Source organism: Thermobia domestica, chromosome 11 (assembly GCF_964235325.1).
Source record: "Thermobia domestica chromosome 11, izTheDome1.hap1.1, whole genome shotgun sequence".
In the NCBI taxonomy this organism is placed as follows: Eukaryota; Metazoa; Arthropoda; class Insecta; order Zygentoma; family Lepismatidae; genus Thermobia; species Thermobia domestica.
The window spans coordinates 88,574,147-88,595,833 of record NC_137464.1 but is presented as its reverse complement, the minus strand read 5'-3'; the positions used below and the strand labels follow the sequence as shown (position 1 = coordinate 88,595,833).

The following is a 21,687-nucleotide window of genomic DNA, read 5'->3' as shown; positions in this document are numbered from 1 at the left end:
ATTATCTCTATTAATAATATTACATTTATCAAACCTATATCTATAGAACAAAATATTCTGTTGTATACGTATAGTGTCTAAGACTGCGTTCAAACATACAGAATTCTGTCACTATGTGGGCAAACACCGTGTGCTTTGCGTTTCCTCGGGGTTCTCCCACTTTCTTCCGCCATTTCATTCATCTCTCATCACCACCATCTCCTTTAGCCTAACCGGCATAATCGTGGGACGTAAAACTCGAAAATTTTCATTTCATTTCAATTCTGTAACTACGAGCACATTGCGTATTGCTGTTTTAAACAGGGTGAAGAACATTTACCTGTTTATATATATATGTCATATAAATGCCTGCAAATATTTGTAGAAAAATGAGGCATTAGATGATAGAAGGAAATATATGACCTGATATTTAGATGTACTTTTTTCGCTAGGGAAAATGAACAAATACAGGGCGCGGCAAAAAAAATGATATTTTTTTATTAATAATAACGCACTCACTGCACAATATTTGTACATGTTCATTTATTCAACATATGGGGTATATGTGCCATTTAACAGGCATTAAAAAATCTTGAAAAGAAAATTCTTAGATTTTGAAGATATCAACCAGGTAGTGTAATTTCTCGCCATGTACTCTTCAAGAAGTCTCGTGCCGAAGCTGTTAAAAACACACTCCAACATTTGTTTTAGTATGGCAGCGACTTAAAATGTCCCCACAAGAAAAATCGACATTGAGATCTGGGAAATGGACTGACCAAGCAGATAAATGAAAATGAGCATTGTCACTCAATATGAGAGCTATGCCGTCAGGAATCACATCAATCATTTGGTGTGAAAATTTTACGTAATTTAGGTAATCTTGAGGCGTTAATCCTGAATCATGGCCATCTTGTACGGGTGATAATGTAAATCATAATGAAGCATTCACCGTACGCTGCGTTCAGAAGTATGAATAATGATAATAATAATAAATATGTTTACAAAGTGACTAGTTTGCAAAGTTATGTTTAATGACTCTTAAATGGCGCGTGCACCCTAATATCTTGAATAAATAAAAATGTACAAGTGATGTGTAATAAGTGTGTGTTATTAATTGAAAGCCGTAAGATATTTTACCACATTTTGTACTTAAAAAACAATATTTAGACCTACACTTTTTTGTAGTACAGAAAGTTGCTTGGTTTACATCGAACCGATTTCGAAGAGTACTCACGAGAAACCTCGGTACCATCACCGACGATATTCTGTTTAATCCCTGATACTGTGCACTATCGCTCGACATCGAAGTTTCTATTAGAGCAAACACCTGCGAAGCACAGGCAAGAAAATTCTGTCCCGTCTCCCTGCAGGCTTTCCAAATACCAGCGAGGGTGCTCGGACTTCTTGTCAATGGGCCAAAGGCGCAGAAATCCATTGGATCGGCATAAAGGTTCCTTACAGGATGTCTAGAAACAGAGTAAGACAAATTCCTCAATCCTTTTCCCTAGATGTTCGTGCAATATGACTAACATATGTCCATATGAATCCTCCCAAATTGACGCTTGCGGCGTGTAATTTTGGAATATCAATCCGATAGATATATCATAATAGATTCTTGAAAGATCTTGTATTTACTTTCACATTTTTGTCAACCTTCTGTATCAAATGTTTCTCAGCATAATTGAATCCTGTAACAAGTGTCGCGAGTAATGTACTATGCATTGGCGAACAAAGTTGCAGCGGTCCTTGGTATCGCTATCGTGGTATATCAGCGCTTAAATGTGAATGTATTCTTCAACGATTGTGATGGCTGGTATTTGGACCTCACCAGATGCATTTTATATTTTCCTGTAGCTCTTGTTTCGCCCTTTAATGTGGCGCGGGAGCAGGTTGCGTACGCAGGTTTTCCAAACCAATTCGGAGCTACTTACGAATTGCTGTGTTCACAGTTAAGGTGGCAAATTGAATCACTAGCCCCTTGCATGTTGGATCGGTGGGTTTTCCTTGCAGATCAATCGGCGAATCCCCTGCAGGATTATGGTGTCACTTTTGTGGGAATCTTTGTTGGTGCGTTTCGTGCGTGACTCGCCACGGACCTAGCTTTTACAGTAGTCACCCGAGCGTGAACTCATTTTCCCGACACTGTTGTACTATGTAGGGAAAACTAACGTGGAAAAGGACTACTAGATATCCTCTTTCCCAGTAACAGTTTAATTTAGGCGCCATTTGACAACACTCTCCAACCTACTTCAGACATACTATAGCGCAGTATATCAGATGCATCGTTTTCTAGCTCCATTTCCCAGATTATAGTGGTATTCTTAATTCGTTCGGATATAAATCGATCAACCTTTTGTACACCCAATCTTGAATTCGACAATTCCATTGCATCTGATTTTATCTCTGCATTCCCGGTATTATTACTCTGCTGCAGGTCAGTCCGTCATTAAGAAGTTGCTTTAGAATAGCCGTGATTGCCAAGATTCATGACAAATCATTGCTGTAAAATGTCAGTTCGCTAATACGAGATATCTGTCGCTTAGTTCCAGGAACAGTGAGAATACGTATGGTTTTCATATTTCACATTCCATATAGCGTCAGTATTGAAAGTGGGTCTTAAATTGCGAAAGATTTTGACAGTTTAGATGTCTATGGAGTCTATTCTTCTGCATGAACAAACAACGGTTGGTGTTACATTTTTTTCATTTGTATCTGGATTTATTCACTACATAAAATATTCATTAAACAAGTTCTGTATATATTGTTGCCTATAGGAATCGACTATGTACAGTACATTGAGCCAACGACGTGTAAGCCGGGACGTTAGTCTCATGGGAAAAGATCCAAGCTACGTCTAGTTCTGTTCAATTTAATGTTGGCAGTGTGTCAGAATATGTCACTGAATGAGTGTTCAAGCAATTGTACTTTGTATCCAAAGACACAACATAACCTGTATCCTGGCAGTTACATGGTACAGCTCTGACACGCTATATCTGCAGTATTCAGTTTCTATGCACGGCGGATTCGAAGTTTTTAACTAAAATATAGCAAATATTTTACCCATTTTTCTTTAGTATATTTTTATGCACTTGTGTCTTTTAAAAGTAATTATACTTATCTTGAATGAATGTATTTGTGGATTGTTCCTCACAACATTTTGTTACTGAAGCAAGCGTATGCAAGCTTCTACCAATGTACTTAGTATTCAGCTGTGTTTGTACCACAATAACCGTCGTAACATTGATCGGATTTTATTTATTTTTCGTTTTCTTTTTGAGATTTGGGAAATAAGTCTGTTGGTTTAGATTGAAGTAAGTTTAGTCCAGTCAAGTAATGATTCTACTGCTAAAAAATTCCCCTTAATATTCTAAATTAATTATAAATTATGTTGTTCTAAATTATGTTTCAAAAGCTCCCATTGATTTGGCCCGTGCGAAAAGAATTATCAAAGGTCAGGAAAAATCCTTTTCGTGTAAATCTCATAATGGGTTGCCCCTACGATGAAAATATTTATTAGATAAATTATAGCCCAGAAAATTCGCTACAAGAATTGCTATACTGTGTATAATATTTCGTTGTAAAGCATAAACAAAAGTGTATAGTATGCAGACGTATGTGGTAATACGATGAGTTCAATATGAAAATTTTACAATATTCGTTATGCATAGTATATATTGCATTGATGTGGACATAATAGTCAGCTGTAAAGCTCAGCGGTAGCGCGTTCACCTGTTCCTAGTTTGATTCCAGTGAGTTTGTGGTAGACAACACTGTGCTCCTGGGTTTTCTCATAGTTTTCCCATTTGTTTTTACTTAATATTGTATAAAGCATAAAATGTGGGACGTAACACTAACAAAGAAGTGGCCAACTGGGAACACATTCTAAATTTACTTTAGATCGTACATATTTTTATTTGCACTCACTATCAAATAGTTACGTATACATTTGTATTTACGCTTCAGAACGAAATCTCTGCAAATTGTTCCTTTTACGAATATATATGGTGTCGCTTCAACTGTCAGCATTTCTTTCTTTCTTTCTTTCTTTCTTTTCGTATTCACAGTTCTAATTGACAACAAACGAAACGTCAATAAGAGGACCTGGATAATGAGATATTGGATGTGAATTATTTCCGTTAGTTGGAAAAACAGACAATATCACTTTCTTCCCGTTTTCTTTCCAAACAGTACACACTAGTGCTGTCGAATTTTTGTGACATTTGAGGTTTTCGGTTTTTGAGAAAACCGGTTTTCTGAAAACCGAAAAAGCGGTTTTCAAAACCGAAACCGAAAAAGCGGTTTTCAAAACCGAAACCGCAAAAGCGGTTTTCAAAACCGACATTTTGGTTTTATGAAATTTCACTTTTTTCAAAAACCGGTTTTCGATTTTTTTCAAAAACCGATTTCGACAGCACTAGTACACACAGACTAGCTATAGACAGCCATAGGGCACAAAGTATCAGTTATCCCGTTATTGGAAGTAAATAAATACACAAAAACAAACAAATGTCAAGGATCAGTTATTGGATCGTTAATCAAATAATTCACTGGTAGAATGTAGGATATGAGTACTATGAAAATCCCTAAATAAACAAAAACGTAATACTCACCCAGCGGAAATGAGATAGTATTGAAAAGAAATTCACCTTTTCCTGGAAGAAATTTTGCGAAGCGCTTCGTCGCTCGAGTGTTTTCCCCCTTTCTCTTCGCTTTATCTATACTTGTGCTGGGTTGATAAACTTTGACTCACTACTAATAATTCGTACTGATAACACCTCGAAATGTTAAGCAGTGTAGTTGGTGATTTAGTCGTAAGAGCGTTTCGTTGTTTGTGATGTGATGGCAGTGACTATGTTCTTTCGATTACCGAATCGACATTGTTTTGTGTTTTTGTGTATCGACGTTTAAATACGGGAATGGATATTTTGGCGGAGGAACTTAAAAAGCTTCTAATGTTAGAAAGGACGCATAATGGTGTCATGTCTCAAGCTAGTTTTAAGAGTTACATATTTCCCACTGAAGAGTTCTTCGAGGAGTGGTTGCAGAATGACGGTATGTGTGTGATAAGTGTGGTTAGTTACCAACGGCGCCGACTTTCCAAAATTTATGTGGGTGTATATCAGTGGTGGGACGTGTTAGCCTATATGTTTTCAGGGAAGTCTCAATGTTTGATTAATTTGTTTTTAATTAAAATCTTTTCTGAACACTGTCATAAAGGCCTGTGCTGTGATAAAGTAAAATATACCGGTACTATAAGGATAAGTTGGGGCTGCCCTAGCTCAGTCTGTAACACGGTTAACTTAAACGCAAGAGAAACGGGTTCAAACTCGGGTCCAAACTAAAAATCTTGTGGGTGCCGGAGTCCCGGAGCACCCACGTAATCGGCGCCCATGTTCGTTACAGCATGTTCCATTGAACACTTGTTACATCCAATTCCTTACATGTTATTACACCAGTTACGCCAAATAAACGATGCGGAAATAGAATATTTTTCGCCCTGTACTTACTCATAAGTATGAAAATGTTACATTGTACAGTTAAAGTGTGTAGCGATACACTAAAGGAAATATACATAATATACATAATGCTGGATGGTCTGCTATACCTTGCAGTTGCTTGCTCAGTTGGCAGTCGAAGATTATATGCACCCAATGCACCATAACACTCGCAGGATTTTTCCGGGGAGGGGTTGAACGTACACCAATGTACAAGCGAAGTCGCTGATATAGACACCTTGAAGCACGTGTGCAAATAATACTTGTAAAATGATTATATACATACATTGCATCATAACTTGTAAACTACAATAAATATACGTTAGTATATGATATACATAGATTAACCTCTTACCGCATGCCGTCCCATAAATGGCACATACCCTTTTTTTTAATTTAGCTTTTTTTTGTGATTTATCAAAGGAATCAAATGACTGCTTTGTCTGTTGTGTGAGATATTGACGTGTATGAATAAGAGATTTTGGTGTCATTTGGCATGTTCTTTGTGAGTTGTAAGTGTGTCATATATGGCACCTACTTATTTCTCGTCGGAATTAAGTGAAAAATCTAAAATTCAAGTTTTAATTCATTTTTCAAGTTCGCATATGAGGATTTCCGATACTGATTATTTTTTTTTCGCTAAAAGAAAAAAAATCATGCAGAAAGGGATTAAATACTGTAGCGTATGAATAAGCGAATATGACGTGTATTTCGAAGAACCGAACCCCGTGTGAAATCCAAGGGGACATTACTCCTAAGAGGGACGCATTGTGTGAGGCGCCTCAAATTATCCAAAATACGCGACAAAAGTCTTTAGTGACATTTGTAAATATTGACCCATGACTTGTACCTATGACTGATCGGGATCAAGATATGGTTCTATAGCCAAAATATTTTGTGTTGACGACAGCAATAATGTCTTCAGCGCCAATAATGTTTTGATTGTTCGATGGTTAGTAACCCCTGTTCAGCTAACCGCCAACAACTGACGCTTTAAAAAAAAAAAAAAAAATCATTGCCATTTTCATTAATAAGTGTACATGTACAGGGTGGTCCAAAAGTAGGTATACAGTACCGTACTGATCAACTCATTGCATTTTATATCATTTGTTGTTGTTATCCATCAGCTAGACTTAGTTTCTTTATTATTTGTTCTTAATGTGTTTTACTTACATCTTAAGCTCGGAAGAGCGGAAGCAAATAAACCCATAAACTAGAATGTTATACTTGATTAATGCAGGTGTGTATACCTACTTTTGGGCCACTCTGTTTTTCTTAATAAAGTGTTTCGTGTACGACTTTGGGGACGAGGGACCAACGATCTGTAGTTGTTGGACATGTTAAATACAGTATATACATTCCGCTTTGAGCTTACCGAAAGGTTGCAAACTTAGCTGACATGTACACTCATGTCCAAAATGATTGTCGCATAGCTATAGTTGTCTTCTTGTAAGAATATAATTTGATAAGGATTTTGTAGGGTACCGTACTTTTAATACTGATACTATGTGTATAATCGGGAAATGTATATTTGTGGTAAATTTCATAGGAAAAGAATTATAAATACGAAAATTAGAATGAGTAATACAAAGTGTTGCTAAATTAGGGTGACCAAATCGTAAACTAGAAAAAACGGGACATCTTTTATTTCTGGATAGGTCGCTCCCCTAAATATATTTTTTAGCCTCTCCGTTCTCTCTCTCTCTCTCTCTCTGTATCTCTCACAAAAAAGGGCAAATTTACACTTTTTTCCTTTTAAAACCTATTGAAAAGGTTGTCGAATTAATTAGATAATAAGTAACTATCAGCAGCTAACAAAAAATGAAATATTTCAAAACATTACTAAAAATATATGAGCGCTCAAATCTATACCCGACAGGATTTATAATTACTCTCAGCATCGGATTTCAACTCCTTTTATTTGCATTGTTTTACTTTTAGACATTATTTCATTTACAACTAGTTTTCGTTTTTACTTTTATAGTTCTATACTCCTGTTCACCTTTCGTAAATGGAAATATGTTACTTCTTAGTCAAATCACGGAAACACTGTACTGTACTGATGACAGCGCTTCAGTTTTTCACCGCCCGAAAAAGAGAGTAAAAAAAGGTTACATTTGTTCTCCATAAAACTTTCAGCCCCTTGCACTGCCGTCTGTGGAGTGGGGAGGCCTAGGAGGGAAAACAGTGCAGGCACCACAACCGATATTGCAAACGACGTAATGGCGTTGTTCAGTAGGCCCTAATTAGACATATTCCAATATAATCACATAGCTTAGAAAATAATATAAATTAGGAAATTTTAACGATTAGAAAGCTTTTTTGTGCGCAATGTACGTAAATACGGGACATTTTGGCGTCCCGGGAGAAGTTTTCGGGACACCGGGAATGGTAATGAAAAAACGGGACAATCCCGTTTTTACGGGACGGTTGGTCACCCTATGCTAAATGGACAAGAAAGTTTTATTTTCGTTTTATTGTTCTTATTTACTGCTCTTTTGACATGAAATGTGCCACATACATGTCTTTGCTGATTATACACGTACTAACATTATAAGAAATACTGGGCGAATTCGTTATCAAATTGTATTCCTAAAACAACATATTTATAGACATGCGACAATAATTTTGGACATGGTGTACATACAGATTATTTTGTTAAATACTTCATTAAAGAGTGAACCAGTTTGTTTACAATTTTCTGTAACTTTAGATTATATTGATTTAAAAAGCGTGGTATGGTATCTTATGTAATTGGATTTCCTCGTATTACGCGAGGTTTCTTCAGAACGTGCTATTAGCAGACGAGAGCTATGAGCACTTTTAATCTTATCGAGAAAAAGTGTTACCAACTAACGTGTTAACAAAAGTAAAAACTTAGTTGCATGATAGGTCTATTTCAATTCTGGATATCACTTTATACACAATGTTAGATATCTGAACATAATTTCATCAAACAGAAATGATAATCATCAATAGTGTGGAAGCGAACGATGTTCAGATAATTAAATAGTTACTGTAGAGAAAATATGGTATCGTCTAACGTATACAGTGTAGGAAAATGCTTTTTTATGCGAGAAGGAAAAGAACGATTTTCCATTAGAGGAGTAACATAAAACCTCCTTCAACAGTGCTAAACACACTGCTTTGCAGAGACTTGGTATTTTGATCTTTGAAATTGTACTGTACTTTTGTTAAAAGAGGTATGTTAGTTACAGTCGCACAAACGTAGTACGTTTGCATGTCCTGGACGAGTACCATAAGAATTCTAGTGTCATTCGGTAGCTTCTGAAATAATCAAGCTTGTAAGTTAAATATAAAGTTACATAAAGCTGAATAAGCTGAATAAATATGTAAAGTTCGTTTTCAGTTATCCGAACTCCAGTCATCCGGATGGATATGAGGACATTAAAAGAAAATTTCAAATAAGTAAATTATTGAAATGCAAATTTATGTTGTTTCGTAAAAATATAATTTCCGTGAAATTCGTATATAAACTATTAAAATATATAGGGTAAATATTGGTAATATGTGATAGATCTTCTACTGCTGGGATGCACTTTTTGGAATAGTCTGGCGATCTCATAGTGATTCTTTGTTGTCTGTTCTGTGGATTAGAAGCGGCGATCTTTCAGGATAGATTTCATCTTGGGGAATAGAAAGAAGTCTGCAGGTGCCAAATCAGGCTAGTAGGGTGGTTGAAGTACAACAATTGTAGTGTTCTTTGCCAAAACTCCTTAATGAAGAACACTGAACAGCTGGGAGCATTTCATGACACAGAATCATGTTCCACTTTTTCATGTTTCTGGTCTCTTCTTCCGCATAGCCTCCCACAAACGTCTCGTCAATTCTAAATAATACATTTTGTTGATAGCTTGACCACGTGGGACGTATAATGAGCAACACTACAAAGATCGACGGAAGCAATAAGTTTCACTTTAACGTTTGAGCGACTTTGACGTGCTTTTTAGGGACTTTGCGAAGATTTTCCCACCCTTTGGAATGACTGCCTTTGTTTCCACGGTGGAGATTAGATTTAGAAAATAAAATTAAAAAAAAAAGGATACTCGACAAATTAGCATAATTTAACAGTCTTTCTAGGTATAGTGGAGAAAACAAAAGAATTTTGGGATGGGAAGTATCGAATCTACGCGTAATCTTTGTGTCGACCCACATTAGGTTATTGAATATCAAAACCTGAAGTATACTGCGGAATTATCTACTGGAAAAAATATGAAATAATTTTATAAAATTTTGAAGTCTTTCCTAACGAGGACTCAATTATACTGTTTAAGAACAAGTACTATGTAATTAGCCAAAAATGGGATACAGTTTGAAAACCCCTGGATTAGTGAATGTAAGTCTTTTTGTTTAGAAATTATTCAATTAGAAACAGTGAGTACATTTTTTGGAATCCTCTGTATATCTGGTTAGCTTCATTGTATGTTCTTTTTCGATGCGCCAGTCTTGTTATTTCAATTAGATGATGGTATCTATAGTTGTTCTGATAAGAAAGCATATAGTATGTGGTAGCTATTCTCTAGTTCTAACCCTTACGGCACTAACAAATCCTACTTTGGTTGTTAAGTAAAACATGTTTACTCGAACACTTCTGATACTGCATTTCAGTTTATTATTAGGCCTATCTCAAGGACGCGCACCTTAATTAGGCTACAACTCAGTTTGTGTAACTGTTTGCCTAATAATTTCCCATACCTATTATCGGTTGATCTGTTACACAATTTAGCACATGCGTAACAGGAATTTCATAGAATAAGTTACATAATCCAAATCGTGTTCTTCAGTGGCCTATCCCTTGAAGCCTTCAGTGAACTATTGAAGTCAGTCCCCTTTCAACGCCTACATCCACTTTCGTCGCCTTTTTGAATGCACTGTAGTACATCCAGGGGTGTAGCCAGCAGGTTTGTGTAGGGGGGCCGTCGTTTTTGAGGGGGGACCAGCTACAATGTACAAAGCCAAAAAAAAGTGTTGCTGCTAGTGTTTTTGAGGCCTGAAAGAAAGGAAAATTTTGATTTTCTTCTGGAAAACTAAAAACACTATTTTAGCTTATTATTATTATTATCCATAAATTATATTCAAGATAGTTTTTATTATGCTTAATCAAGAACTACTGCCCGGGACCAAACGCTATACTTTTGTGCAAAACTATAAAGGTAACCAAGAAAGTTCTGTCCCTTTTCGTGGAAGTCTGTGTTAAATTGGACCTCACACCGTGAGTTGAATGCGAGTGGAGATAAGGCGAACGTCAGTTGTTGGTGTGGGTATATCCAACATACTACCTGGTTGTGGCAATTCAGACACACCGTGAACTTGCGTAAAGACAGAGGGAACATGGGACATCCACAGAGCATCATAAGAGCATGTATGCTGAACGAGTTCAAATGGAGGTCACACGCCACTGTAGCAGGACAGAAGATATGCCAGGCCTTTGGTGAGGGTGTCGTGACGACGCGAACATTGCAGCGATGGTTTAACAAGTTTAAGGACGATGACGAAACACCGAAAACATCACGTGCCGGAAGACCAACACATGTACAAAGAGGAACTGGGACTACAATTCAGTGTGTGGAGAAACCATTCGGTAGCACATCCATCAACTTGTGAAGCACTACAATGGGTCAGTGGGTCTCACATATTTTGACTCCGGGCCAGAAGTAAACGCGGCAGTCGCCTGTGTTTATTTACTGTTTCGGAGCCATTTCTGGACAGGGCGTAGACATGTGATAAAAAGTGTGTCCTATACGAAGCTCCACGGCCCCGTCATCATTGATTAGCATCCCATGAACTGATTTCAAAACAGCCGAAACCAGCACTGTACCAGAATAAGGTCCTTCTGTCTGTTTGGTGCATCATGCATCGGGAACTGCTACCAGCTGGTCAGAGTATCAATGCAACTGTGTAGTGTCAGCAGTTGAGCTGTGCTCAACAAAAACTCAAAACTCTGGAGCCATCGCTTCTGAATTGCAAATAGGTCCTCGTTTACGGGACAACGCTAAGTCCCAAGTGATTAAGATGACTCAAGACACCATTTTCCGCCTTGGATGAGAAACAATATTGCAACCATTATATTCCCCGGGTATTGCACCGTCCGATTATCACCTGTTCCATTCTTTGAACAATCACCTTAGAGGACGCCAGTTCAAATCCCTAGTAAAAGTCCAAAATGCACCGGATACTTTTTTCGTTTCACGGCCCACCAGGGTTTGAAAAACCCGGGTTTTTCTGAAAAAGCCCAACCCACCTGGGTCCATATGGGTATTTTCGGGTTTTATTGGGGTTTTTCGGGTTTAATTGGGTTTTATCAAAATATTTCAATGTCTTTGGGGTAAAAGTGTTAAAATGTGATTTATATTTCAAGATTGTCATTCTCACAACTTGCAACAATTTTCTAATCACTGCTGTTTTGAAAAAATGGCCGCCATTTTGAAATTTTACGTTGGATCATCGCCAAAATATATACAGCTAATTTAGAGTATCTCGTGCTTCTACTCTAAAAATTTCGACTTAAAAGACCGAAAATTGCGCTTTGTAGCATGCATACCCGCTATTTTGAAAAAAATAAATTGTCACTATTTTGAAATTTTACGTTGGTATGCCGCCAAAATCTATACAGGAAATTTAGTGTGTCTCGTGCTTGTACTCTAAAAATTTACACTTAAAAGACCGTAAGCGATTCCCTGTAGTATGTGTGGTACAAACAGACGAACGAACAAATGGAGATTGAATCATCCCAGAAGCCTCAGTGACGTTTGCCAAATATGAACACCAAATATATTAATTTAACGACGTAAAATAAATGGTTTTTATTGTTGAAGTTCACTTTCGATACCTTGTGCGTTCAATTACGGGAATTTCCCGAGCACTTGTTGCAAGAGGGATCTTTCCAGAAAATTAATTTAAGACCATTAAGAAAGATATCATTCATATTTTATAAAATAAACTAGCTTTTAGCTAGCTGGGAGCTCTGCCCCCAGATCCCCGAGTTTGTTCGGCCTACGGCCTCACATTTCCTATCTATTGCCCTTTGCATCAACAGTGCATTTCCTGAACTTGCTCTTCATATTTCCTGAATCTGCCCCCCCGGGAACATCGCCCCCCCATACACTGTCTTCGCTCGGCCTACGGCCCCGCATCTCTTGAACCCACAATTCTATCATTTCTTTTCCTGTTTCAACTATTTAAAAGATAAGATTTTGTATCCCAAGAAAACGCCCATTTAAATAACAAGGGAATTTCTTCATCACCCTTTAGACCCCTAAAAATATTTAAAATATTCGCTTTTGGCTATTTGCCTGTCGGTTAGTCCTGGAAGACTACAGTAATGCCAAAATTTCATCTTTCTAATCCTACCGTAAGTGCCTAAACATTTTGGGGTGTAGAAGACGTCTCATATAAATGACATGGGAAAGGTTTTTCAGTTCCCCATAAAACTACTCTACGGTCGGAAATTTTTATTCCTGATGATTCACTTCCTAACGCTAACGAAAACATACAACCATACCGAATTTCAAGTTTTTATTCCAATTCTAAGTACCTAAAACGTGAGATTATGTCCACAAAAGGCCCATTTAAATAACATAGGGAAATTCTTCATGCAATCTTTAGACCCCCTAAAAATTAAAAATATTCACTTTTGGCAATTTTTCTGTCGGTTAGTCCCGCTACCATCATGCCAAACTTAATCATTGTAGCCCTACAGGAAGTGCTCAATAATTCATGTCAGCTCATGTAGTTTTATATATAGTTAGGATGTTTCAGAATGTCTTAAATGAAATTAAATATCTTCCAGCATAAAATAAATAGTTTTATTGTTGAAGTATTCAGTTCCGATGCTTTGTGCGTTCAATTGGGGGAATTTCCCGAGAACTTCTTTCGGGACGTTTCTTTACTCCCTCGAAAATACAGCTCCCTTTACTGTACATCGAAACTTCTACTAGTACGAAAGTTCGAATTCAGCACTTGAAATAGTAAGCGGTACGTAGTTCTGAACTCTGAGCATCGAGTTTTTTAAATCTGACGAATTTTTACGCATTTGTTGATGTTGATTCTACAGAATGCTTATTTAAAGAGTACCTACAAATAACTGCACTAAACTGTTGTTGTTGGAAAACTAAATTTTACTGAAGAATACTTGTGAAGAATCAAAGGTAAGAAATAATACTAATAGTTTTACTATTGCACTACATGTTTACTGGTAGTACCGGCGTCTATGGCTTTAAACGCGTCAAACGTATGAGAGACAACGTCTTGTCCCTCGGCGTCGCCAAGTTGGCGAGCACACTATCCACGGGAAGTATTTTCTAAAGTATAAAATTGCATTTTTTCCCTTCAAATAGGCTATAAGCATAATCCATACATTAATTTGTTACTTAATTATCTCAAGCTACGATAAGGTTTTTTTTTTATTATTATTATTATTATTCATTCAGTGCATTCAGAGCTTTATAAAGGTCTTGTGTTGAAGGTTGTATCAATAATATATTAACAAAAAGCTCAAAAACCCAGGTGGGTTTTTTTCGGGCTGGGCCCACTTGGGCAAACCCTGCGGCCCACCAAGTTCTACCGCGATGGATTCCATGGCGTTCCAGAATGTTTTCAGAAGGTCGTCGATGCTGATGGGGACTATTTTTGATCTTCCAGGTTAGGTGACATATCAATGTTCGAAGGTGGTGGGTGAAAAAGCAACAAAACTTTTCTTGGTTACCTTTATATTTAAATTTAAGACCTTGTATACAGAACCTATCTACACAAGATCGATTTTCTTTGAAATTTCACTTAATTTCTTTACGGTTTCCTGACAAAAATATTTATTATTCGTGACAAAAAAAAAAAAAAAAATTATTACACTGAGTGGAAATAAAGGAGAGCGCGAATGAAATCCAAATTGAATAAAAGCATTGTTTCTCACCAAATTTTCTATCCCCTATGTCTTTTAAAACACTTGTTAAAGTATATAAAAATATACTTGTTAAAGCATATAAATCACAGTAAATTGTGTAATCTGCTGTCACAAAAAAAGTATCCTATTTTTCGATCGGTATAAGGAAGAGATACTATACTATTTTTCGATCGGTATGGAAAAAAACAATATTTCTCCTTACTATTTTACCATAAATTATTAATTGTGAATAAAATTTGTTACTTTTAAATGAATGAAGCGAGATAATTTTACTATGGTGTTTTAAAAGCTGGTCATTTGGGGGGGGCAGGAAACCATTTGGGGGGCCCGGCCCCGATGGGCCCCCCTTGGCTACACCCCTGAGTACATCATCAGAGGTGTTCTACTATTACTTTAGACGCAAATTTAAAGCTTCCATATAGTAAGGTCCTCCGCTAAAGCTTTATTTTGCTGTTAAACTGGTCTATTTTATTTCGCCCATCAATTATCTTTATTCCACCCTCTCTTTTATCTTCTCCCATACCTCCTATCACAGTCTTCAGAATATAGTTTTTCTTCGAAGTACTGTCCATACTAGTTTCTCTTTCTCTTTGATTATTACCTCTCATCTCTCCCACGTTCGACAGCACTTCCTTATTGCTATTCGTTCCACCCGATTAATTTTATGTATTCATCTCCATGCTCACATTTCGAGAAACAAGATAGGAGTTACGAATAGAGTATTTAGGCAGAAAAAAACTATATTTTTAGTGGGGTTTGGAATAAAGAAGTTAAAAAAATCTCATCACATGTTTCGTTTGGAGTATTTTACTAATCTACACGACAGAAACATAAATACCATTCAAAAGCGACAAAAAATGGGCTTTCAAAGCGTGAATTTGCGAAGAATAAAAAAAAATATATCTGGAACGAGCAGAAAATCAATTAACAGTTCCTGGGAATAGCAAGGGAGGAAAGTTAAATACTAGATGTAATTTTGAAATGAAAGAGGAATTAGGTGGGACTTGGATTAATAGGAAGCTAGGTCCTGGCGTAATAGAAGGTACAGTAGAAAGAAAAATAGGGAAAGGCGAGAGTACAGTTGATGGAATATTAAATTTGATAGTTGCTACGTGAAGACGAAAAGGTTAGCTGAAGATGTGTGATTGGAACCTGTTAGTTCGAGATAAGTACCTGTTAATGAGTACAGGATACGTAAAAAGCACGACGATCATGAACTAACTTAATTGTGAAATTCAGGTTTCATTTCAATTGTCAAAGGAATGAAGGATAACATGTATTGTATTTAAATTAATGTTTATTATGTATTATGGAGGCATGAAATTTTTATATGTATAATCCTAAAGTAACACTAGAGAAGTTGTAAACTTGTTGCACATTACTGAATAAATTGAATTTTAAACTTCGATTAGTGAACAATAGACTGCCAGCGTCTTATATATTAAGAAAGATGTGGGGAAAGAGCTGTCTCAGCCCATGAAAGCACCTAACAAAATATTGTCAGAACTATACTACAATCCGTAATAACTACGATATGAAACAAAAGTATGCACGAAAGAAAGAATCGTGGTAGAATTAAACCATGGAAGTTAGATTCAGCAGTCGAACTCTTTCTTTCCTATGCTGCAACAGTTGGTTAGAGCGTACTCTTTCACGTATTATATAATAGATATGAAGTTCTACATCTAAAAAGGAGACGTAGTGAACATAGTTTTCGCGTAGGTATTGTTTCTGGACTGTGTTAGTTTTGTTTGTATGTTAGTAGATTAATTTGAATCATGGCCGCTAGGATATTGACTTGTGAGTTGTGCTAATCAATGTGTGATTCCAACAATATTTATTGTGCATGCCAGTTTTAAAAACAAAATAGCAGTAATGATTTGGATGATACCATGTTCAATAAAGGGGGACGTGGCTTGGTCATAGAGCGGTCACCTCTGGTGCGAGGGGTCCCTGGTTCGGCCCCAGGTTATGTAAGATTTGGTGGACAAAATTATGTACTTTAATTTTTGTCGGACTTTCTTCGCTTTCTTTGTCATGCTCAGTCCAACAATTACTTATTTCATAAACACTTAAATTCATTAACCATCCATCTTTAGCCTAAATGACGTAACCATGGGGGCATTACATTAAAGCAGGGGCGTCATTTGAGACTTTGCTTGGGGGAGGCAAGAGCACCACCGACATAAGAACTTCACGTTTTGTACTAGTTTATTAGTAGGCAATCGATTAAAGTATATGCATTCCTCAAACTCTTGGGGGGGGGGCAATTGCCCCCTCCTGCCCTCCCTAAATGACGCCCCTGCATTAAAGACTATTTTTTTATCAGTAATCTCAGTGTATGAAACGCGAAATTTTAAGAGGAAAAGCTATAGGCGATTGTTTCTATAGATAATTCTGTTCTATTTGGAGAGGTGTAATATAGTTGGCCGTTTTGCCCAGTACTTTATATATATATATATATATATATATATATATATATATATATATATATATATATATATATATTGCAGAAACAAAAATATTATTGTTTACGACGGACTCTCAAGCTCTTGTTGACCTGCGAAAGAAGTTAGAAGATTAAAGGTTGTACCAATATAACGATAATACTTGATGAAATTGCTGATAAAATCTATCCATCTCAAGATAAGAGAGTTATATGAAGTTGTATGAACAACAGATAACACAGCTCCCTTAAACTCAGTTTAAAAAATAAATTTTTAGTAATACGTGTTTAGTAGCTAGACTTGAAAGTAGTTATGATGCCTATTGAAACAGTTATCACTTCAGTCCACCCAATATTTTATTGGTATTATTGTAAACATGTTTTCATTCTACAATGAAAATATGTGTGATCTTATCTATTAAGTTATTTTAACGTAAGGCAGTAAGTTTAAATTATATAAGAAGTAGTAACTTACCATTTTTGTAACGGGAAAACCGCGTTACAATTCTTAATAACTCTCTAATATTTCACTATATAGTGAAAACGCGGCTAACGCATAAAATAATCATTAGTATTATCTAGGGACGTAGCCAGAGTTCTGAGTTTGGGGGGGTCACATTTGCAAATGAAATAAACCATATATATATTTGTGTTGTTGTTGTGTGTGTGTGTGTGTGTATTATATTGTGTGCTGAATCGGGTGGCGCGGCAACCACGGATAATCAACACGAAAACATCGTATGGAGAACTCACCAGTAAATTGTTTGAAGTTAAACTTTAACTACTCTTTAGGGGTTAGAAAAGAAAAGTGAACCTCTCCTACGAAATGCGATAATGAAACAATAATTTAAAAACTATGTATTAGTAGTGTTGTTTACTTATGCAAGGACATCCAACTAGAACATTAAAAAACGCAATACTTCATATAATTACTTTTTGATACATTTATATATACTGTACATTTTTGCCTTGTAGCTTTATATACTTTGTAGCTTGATAAAAATAGTTACAAATAATATAGTAACAAGTAATAGGTAACAGGTAATACAGTAACTACCCTAAAAAAAAGTGACATGATTTTCATGAGGTTCTCTAAACTGAATACACAGGCTCTCACGTCATATTTTTGCGTTAAAATGTAATATTCTACATAGTTAAAGAAACCTATAGCCTATACTAGACTAATAAACTTCAATATTTCAACTGACTATTATGTAAATTTAATAACCATTAACAAACTTTAGCATTTATTAAAGCTCTTGACTTCCTTTATATATTAGTACATTTTTATTGTTCACAAAATCGTTAACGTCTTCCGTGCGTCTCAAACATATGAATATTAAAGAGGCCTACAATACTTGAACGTCCGTAAGCATAAAAAATCTAATCAACGAAGTACATATACAATAGTAATTGGTAAAATAATTGTCTAATGTTACACCGCCACTTTTTATGCTGTTCTTGCATCCACCTGACAATGTTGTGCCGCATTGCATTTACAAATTACCTGCTGGACACAAACTGTAGCGCATCTGCGACGACTTTCTGAATAGGCCTATGTCAATAATTTTATCTTCTTCAAGCTTAGAGGCTATCTCTTGTTCTATTTCAAGTGCGGCTAATGCTGATGTTCTGTCCTGACCAGACTTATAACGAAGATATTATTTGATCAGTGGCGTATTTAGGGGCTCTGGGCTTAAGCCTTCCCCACGAAATTTTATTTACTATATTAAAGTAAATGACATATCTTGCAGAATTTTAATATTTCCAGGACTAAAGTTAGCAAAGTCCCCGAAACAAAATCGTAAATACGCCACTGGATTTGAGAGTTTTATGCACGCTGAAAGAACACTCACAAGAAGCTGATAACACAGGTAGCGTCAAGGCTATTTCCAGCAAATTCGTAATTTGGGGGAAATTTGCCTTGGGCAGAACAGCTCGCAAGTCCGAGATATTTGTAATTTCTTTCTCCATAAGAGATACTACGTAATTTTTACAATAACGAATTCATATTCAGGAAAATCTATTTCGAATTGCGTAGCACACTCTTCCATTGCCTCCTTCATCAAGAACAGTCTTGTTTTAAGATGACATGCTTGAATACCACCAATTACAGATATATTTTCCTTGCAGAATTTTCTGACGAACGCATTCACAATGTTATCATCATTCTCCTAAATTTTCGTAAATAGCTATAAAGATGGTCCTAAATTTTCCAAATAAGTACAGATAACGATCACTAAAGTTCATAATTGAATGTTTAAAAACATGTTGGCCCTAATTGATATATCACATGAGTACCTTTCCATTTCAAAAAATATCACATATTTCAAAATGACAGATTGCAAAATAGCGGCGGAGGTTTCTGATCTACTTTGCCCATTTTTCTCTTTTCAATATGTGAAAGTACCACTGTTTGAATTGTCTATCTTTCACTATTTTTACAATTCAACAGTTTATTTGATATATTTCTATAACATAACATACCCTTCTCCCATCAAATTTGACCCCCTCACCCTCCGTTCCTTATGGCGCTCAGCCACTATAATTTTGCACATAAAAATATTTTCACATACTCTATCAGGTGCACTAAGTCTCATCCTGCATCTCAACTCATCCATTTGGACCCTTTACTTGTTAGTCGGTTATAAAAAGTGCATTCGTATAGATTTTTAGCCCTTGGTACCTCTAGGCAACTATAAGGCTGGAATCACTATGGGCTGGAAGAATCTAGCAATGTTAAAAATGACGACTCCCAGCCCCAAAGTTACTGATCTTAAACTCACATTACCGTTCACTTAATGTTTAAGAAATAGCCTATAAATGGGTTTTAAAAATAACCTTTTCTTAGAAGTATGAATAATTTCAGTTTACTATGGATAATTTTTTCATTTATTGTCGGATAAAAACAATTTGTAACATAATTTTAAATAAATATTTGAGGGGGCCAAACCAAGATTTGGGGGGTCGGTGCCCCCCCGTGCCCCTCCCTAGCTACGTCCCTGGTATTATCTCTCATATTCTTTATTTCAGTTTATCCGTCATCAGCAGCATCGGAGCGTAATCGCACATACAGAGTAGACCGAAAGTAAATTAATAATAAATAGAATAGAAAAAGTACAAAGAGAAAAGTGAAATTTAAGTCAGTAGGCAGAATATATTAAAGAATTTTATGAAAGTAACAATAAGCAGTATAATTTTAAGTATTAAAAAACAAAACAAAACGAAATAACTGAAAATGTCAGAGATGTGGCGATATTAAGGGATGAGATGAGCTCCTTCGTGGCTAAGCGGTTAGAGTACGCGCCTTTGTCGTGGGAGACCCGGGTTCGATTCTCGGCGAGAGTTCATGTGGTTCGGATTCCACGTTCATCAGTATTTCCTGTCTGATATAGCTTCGCTGCTGAAAGGGACGTTAAACTCAAAATCACCTCTCGTAAGGGATGAGATGTAAGTAGCTCATAGTAAGATAACCGAGATGGGCAATTTTCAAATTGAATTAAGAATAGAAATGAATTTATGTTCTGACTTCATATAACGGGGAAAGCCTACAAAAAAAAATCGTAGGAATAGTAATTATTCCATTGGCTAAAATATAGACTCCGAAAAAGTGTAAGGGCTACAGAACTATTAGTCTCATATTGCATACAACAAAGTACTGGCTTAAATATTGAATAGAATTCATTTAATTAAATAACTTGAATTTTTGAGATTTCACCCGTGTTTTATTTATTATAATTGACGTTTCGAATATACTTATTGCGTATATAATCAGAATTGCACTCTATCATCATCATCATCAGAGTATTATCATGATAATATATCAGAGTACAGCTATGATGATAAACTCAGTCATTGCGTTTGGAACGTACACGAATGACAAAAAAAAAAAAAAAAAAAAAAGTGTTTTATTTAATTACAGATATCTCCTTGAAAATGATGTGTACTATGCGATCAGTTTGGATTCAGGAGAAAAATTGTACTGGAGATTCTATGGCTTAGCTCAAGTAATTGGCGAAATGTTTTTAGAAAATAAGTAAAGGAAGAATTTGTATTGCTTTTCTGAAATTTAGGTAACTTCTATTTTTTAAAAAATGGAATTTACTGAAAGTTTTGTAGAAATGCTAGAGAAGAAGGGGTAGAATTCAAGAACTGAATACTCTTATTCATTGCTTCATGTGTTCATAAGAAATAAATGATCCAATGCATAAGAGAGAAAATAACGGAGGGAAGTGAAATTGAGAAATATGTTGTTCCGAATATTCGGAGTTTTTCCTAATTCCGAAAAGTGAAATTTCCGATTCCAGAAAATAAATTATCCGGATACCGGAAAATTTTGGCCATCCCTAGTTTTCACCAACTTTATTCGAGAAATAGTGCAAATTATGTATATGTATCTCTCAAGATAGAATCTGAATTGAAAATTAATTGGATGTTAGAAAAGTCTAAAAAAAACGCTGTTGAGAATGCAGGATGAAAATAAAAGATGAAAGTAGTGATGGTTGGAACAAAAGGAACTCTTGCAGCTGGCAAATTTGGAATGGAGACAATAGAGCATTTAGGTGGTGTTAATGAAGATCAGAAATATAAATGAGAAGTAAAAAGGCAATGGTAACATAGTGAAAGAAGCCTTTAAGAAGTAGAAAAGCTTATTTTTGTATAGATGAATAAAGAATTACGTAAAAATAAGATTAGTCAAATATGTCATGTGTAGTATTGTACGGTACTATATGTAGAACACTCTCTTCTAATAAACAGGCGTCCCGAATAATAAGGAAAAAAATAATGATGTTGGAGACGATTAGAAAAGAAATGGGAACTTATGATATTGTTTGAGAAAAAATTGT

The 21,687-nt window shown here is 35.9% G+C and overlaps 1 protein-coding gene across 6 annotated transcripts in view; it reads left to right on the top strand.

Moving 5' to 3' along the window:
• The window catches only part of Pkc98E (Protein kinase C), a 281,404-nt gene that overhangs the window by 128,575 nt on the left and 131,142 nt on the right, over positions 1-21,687 (top strand). The window contains exon 1 of one of the 6 annotated variants that reach the window (XM_081730783.1): positions 4,810-5,031. The exons of the other annotated variants lie outside the window; for them this stretch is intronic. Within the exon in view, the coding sequence (XP_081586909.1) occupies positions 4,896-5,031 (136 nt within the window). The 5' untranslated portion in view covers positions 4,810-4,895. Of the gene's footprint in view, positions 1-4,809; positions 5,032-21,687 lie in introns of those variants that run through there. 6 annotated transcript variants of the gene reach the window in all.